This window comes from Pinus tabuliformis, chromosome 5_1 (genome assembly GCF_031772625.1).
Source record: "Pinus tabuliformis cultivar Carrire ecotype Pingquan chromosome 5_1, CPIR1, whole genome shotgun sequence".
Classification (NCBI taxonomy): Eukaryota; Viridiplantae; Streptophyta; class Pinopsida; order Pinales; family Pinaceae; genus Pinus; species Pinus tabuliformis.
In genome coordinates, this window is record NC_142305.1 from 560,866,131 (window position 1) to 560,869,929 (window position 3,799).

Below are 3,799 nucleotides of genomic sequence, written 5' to 3' on the forward strand. Positions count from 1 at the left end.
AAAAATTCCTCCTCAGAGCTGGATGATGAGGGGGAAATGGCTGCCATAGGTGCTATTGGGTGCGGTTCCTCCCCTTCAATCCCATAGCGAACCCCTGAACGACCACCGCGGCGAGGCACGCCCCTTCGACGCATAACTGTTTCCAACGTGAGCGCCTTGAGACTCTGCTTAGTTTCCTTGAGACAATATTGCAGAGCAATATTTTGCCCGCCTCCCACTTCAAACAACATTCCCTGAACATTGCAGGTCTGAGCGGTGTTGGTATATAACCAGGACTTCGCCCTCACCAAATGCCTCGTACCAGACTCCATTACACCAGATCTCCTCGAGACCGGAGCAGGCTTGCTCGACTTAAATGCAACCTCGACCGTGCTCTGCCATTCCTTAATGTCGTTTGCCTGAAGCATTGAATAGTTTCTTATCGCCATCGCTGTCTTGTACCTGCTCGCTGCCTCGGCCTTGAGACAGGTATAGAGGCGCGGGAAAGCCTTAATGGCCACCTGCCATTCATGCATGATGGACACCCACATCTGGGGGGAAAAGATATAGTGTTAACGATAAGGCGTTTTTATTTTAATTTTAAAGGTGGAAAATTGGCCCACTATATTTTACAAAGACATATATTTTTGCCTTTACTAAATGTTTTGGGATTTTGTACTACTAACATGTTTATTCTAAGTTAGTGGAAAAAAGAAAATTAATTAATATTAGTTTCAAGTTTTACCCCAAAACCTAACCATTTTTATTTTCTTAAGAAAGTTCTCTGAAATTTTTATATCAATTTAAAATCTTAAAAAAACTTCTAAAATACCATTAAAAATAAAATAAAATAAAAATTATGTTAATTTCAAAAATATTAATGTAAAAACTTAAAATTTTTATATAACTCAATTAGAAATCAAACAACATCAAAACATTAAGATCGAAAAATAATTCTATTGGAAAAAAAAATCTTCCTTTGGACGTAGTTGAATGTATAGGGTGTCGTGCGTACTCCATAAGCATATTAACCTGAAGTGGTATCTTTGATTATGTGGTAGAGCGTTGTCCCACTTTGCTAATCCTATGGACTTCCCCAACCTCGGCTCTCTTAGGTATCAAGTATTTACTAAGAGCAAGCAATTATTCTTCTCAATAATTTTGCTTTGTAAATATTCGAAACTTTTATATTCCCTTTACGTCAGCTCTAACATCATATAAACTCTTTATGTCAAGATCGCTTCAACCAAAATTTTCAAACTAAGTACTTATGAACTCCCTTTATCGAGTGAGAAAACACAAATAATATTGGAATCTATGACGTGTCTCGAAATGATTTTCGAGTATAAATATGAAGTACTAATGATGCTTTTTGAGGAAAAAGTTGCATATACTTTTGAAGAAAAGTTGCAGATTTGACAAATCATGGAAAATGCCAAATGAAGAAAAGTTGCAGATTTGACAAATCATGGAAAATGCCAAAGGCATGAATAGCCAAAACACTGCACCAATTAGAAACGTACTGAGTGAATGACGAATTACGTTGAAAAGAGGTGAGGAGTTGATATGACCAAATGCGTTGAGAAGAAATGAATGGTTGAATTCGATTTTTGTTGAAATCACTCATTATTTTCAGTTTGATTTTAGAATAATTTCGGAATTGACAATCCGGATGGCTATTGGATATTTATATTGCACTCAGCCTCTCATTTTGCAACTTGCATATCAATATCATATTCGGTCTGTTGTGTGCAGAAAAATGCAAGGCCAAGAAGGTAAAGTGGGCATGATGGTTTGCGTCACAGGAGCAGGAGGGTATATCGGATCATGGCTCGTCAAGAATCTTCTCCAGAGAGGCTACACTGTTAACGCCACCCTCAGGAACCCTAGTATGTAATACAGTTTCTTTCGCCGCTATCTGATAAGAAATTAGCTGCTATTAATTAATCAGTTTGTTCCCCGCTCTCTGATAAGAAATTAGGTTTGAGCTATTCTCGTATTTTTGTGCATGCAGATGACAAGGCAAAAGCTGGGCCTCTGCTGTCGCTGCCTGGTGCTGCAGACAGACTGAAGCTCTTCCAAGCGGATTTAAGCGAAGAGGGTGCCTTTGATTCCGCGGTGGAGGGCTGTGATGGGGTGTTCGACGTGGCCAGTCCTATGGACTTCTCCAAGCCTTCTGAGGTACTTTTTATGCATAAATTTCTATTAACATTTGATTTGTGAAGCATGAAAGGTATTAAAAGGGATTTAACAGCGTAGACATTTTATATTTCTTGTGTCTTCATTAATTTTCATCTTGATTTATGCAATTTAACTTGTCTTTATCAAAAACTCTTGAGAGATAATCCTAATAAAAAGTATAAAATTATGGGACAGGATGATTTTGTTCAGCCTGCTTTGAAAGGGGTATTGAATGTATTGAAATCCTGCTCACGCGCTAAATCGGTTAGGCGTGTGGTTTATACTTCTTCGGTGGCAGCAGCTTGTCCGCTCAATCAAGAAGGCGAGCTTATTACTGGGTCCAGTCTCGACGAGTCAAACTGGACTCCAGTGGAATTCATGCGCAGGAAAGCCAGCCCTATTAGTGTACGTATATACAGTGTGAGTAGTATGGTTAAATTTGCATCTCAAATATGGTGTAACTTACAGGTCGTGGTTATCATGCGTGCAGTTCTATTACATATCCAAGACTTTGGCAGAGAAAGCAGCCATTGAGTATGGGTTAAACAGTGGCCAAATGGAGGTTGTGACAATTGGACCGGGTTACGTTGGTGGGCCAGCCATTATCTCAACATTTCCGTATTCATGTGGGTTATTATTAGACCCCATTACAGGTAAGTAATCTTTTTGTTATATGTTCGTTAAAATGTTCAGGTCTTTGCTATGGGACTTCTTTCTAAAGCTGAAACAAGCAGACCAGTAATAGGGAGCAGGCCAATGATAGCTCACTTTTATTTGAGTTGAGGAGAGGGTTTGGCAGAAAAATATGTAAAATACTTTGGTTTAAAACACTAAGGGCAGCATGACAACTTCGGTTGAAAATGTTACAGGCAATTATGAAGGATTGAAGTTGAATGAGTCGTTTCTGGGATCAGTACCGCTGGTTCATATCGAGGATTTATGTGAGGCTCATATATTTTTGATGGAGCAACAAAAAGTACAAGGTCGACATATTTGTTGTGTTTCCTCTCTCACCATTTCTCAGTTAACAGCTTTCATCCATAAACTCCATCCACATTTCACTCCAAAATTCAAGTAAGTAGCGTCTCCCATCATGTAAGTTTTTTTTGTTATATTTTTGTGGAATTATATTGATATAAAAGGTGAGGAAACTTGGTTTTATGACAGAAGCGACGGTGAAGATGATAATGTTGTTCGTGTTCCTACTTCTTCAAAGAAACTTTTGGATATGGGGTTTTCTTTCAAGTATGGCGCGGCAGAAATTTTGGATGACACAATCAAATCGGCTCAATCTTATGGACTGCTGAAATAGTTATCGCGAATGATATACTTATTTTATAAATATGTTCAAAAGGGGTTGGAATTGAATATAAATAAATTAAAATTATATTTTAGAATTTTAATTATATCATTTTAGATGGATAGTAGTCATTTAAATTTTATGGAATATTTAAAAATATTTTTAGTAATAGTAATAAATTAAAGATATAGGTTTAATTTAAACGTGGTTATGTCATTTTCATTTTTTAATTAAATTGTTTAGTTAAAAAAATTATTTTATGGATATGTTATGTCAAAATGATTAATGGTTTTTTTAGGTATGTGCTATTAATAAATTGTGATATTGACCCATGGTATT

At 37.0% G+C, this 3,799-nt stretch overlaps 1 protein-coding gene across 1 annotated transcript; it reads left to right on the forward strand.

Annotated features, from left to right (window-relative positions):
- The first annotated feature begins 1,683 nt into the window (after positions 1 to 1,683).
- LOC149166041 (putative anthocyanidin reductase) lies at positions 1,684 to 3,563 on the forward strand. The gene is made up of 6 exons (XM_089431265.1): positions 1,684 to 1,868; positions 1,994 to 2,160; positions 2,356 to 2,565; positions 2,651 to 2,813; positions 3,030 to 3,234; positions 3,328 to 3,563. The coding sequence occupies exons 1-6, from the start codon at positions 1,739 to 1,741 to the stop codon at positions 3,470 to 3,472; spliced, it is 1,020 nt and encodes a 339-aa protein (XP_089287391.1). The 5' UTR covers positions 1,684 to 1,738; the 3' UTR covers positions 3,473 to 3,563.
- The last annotated feature ends 236 nt before the right edge of the window (positions 3,564 to 3,799 follow it).

Bases quoted from the DNA above. Each gene is read 5' to 3' on its own strand.
- LOC149166041 (XM_089431265.1), top strand. From the start codon at position 1,739: ATGCAAGGCCAAGAAGGTAAAGTGGGCATGATGGTTTGCGTCACAGGA. The intron at 2,161-2,355 runs GTACTTTTTATG...ATTATGGGACAG, and splicing joins ACTTCTCCAAGCCTTCTGAG to GATGATTTTGTTCAGCCTGC. The intron at 3,235-3,327 runs GTAAGTAGCGTC...GTTTTATGACAG, and splicing joins CATTTCACTCCAAAATTCAA to AAGCGACGGTGAAGATGATA.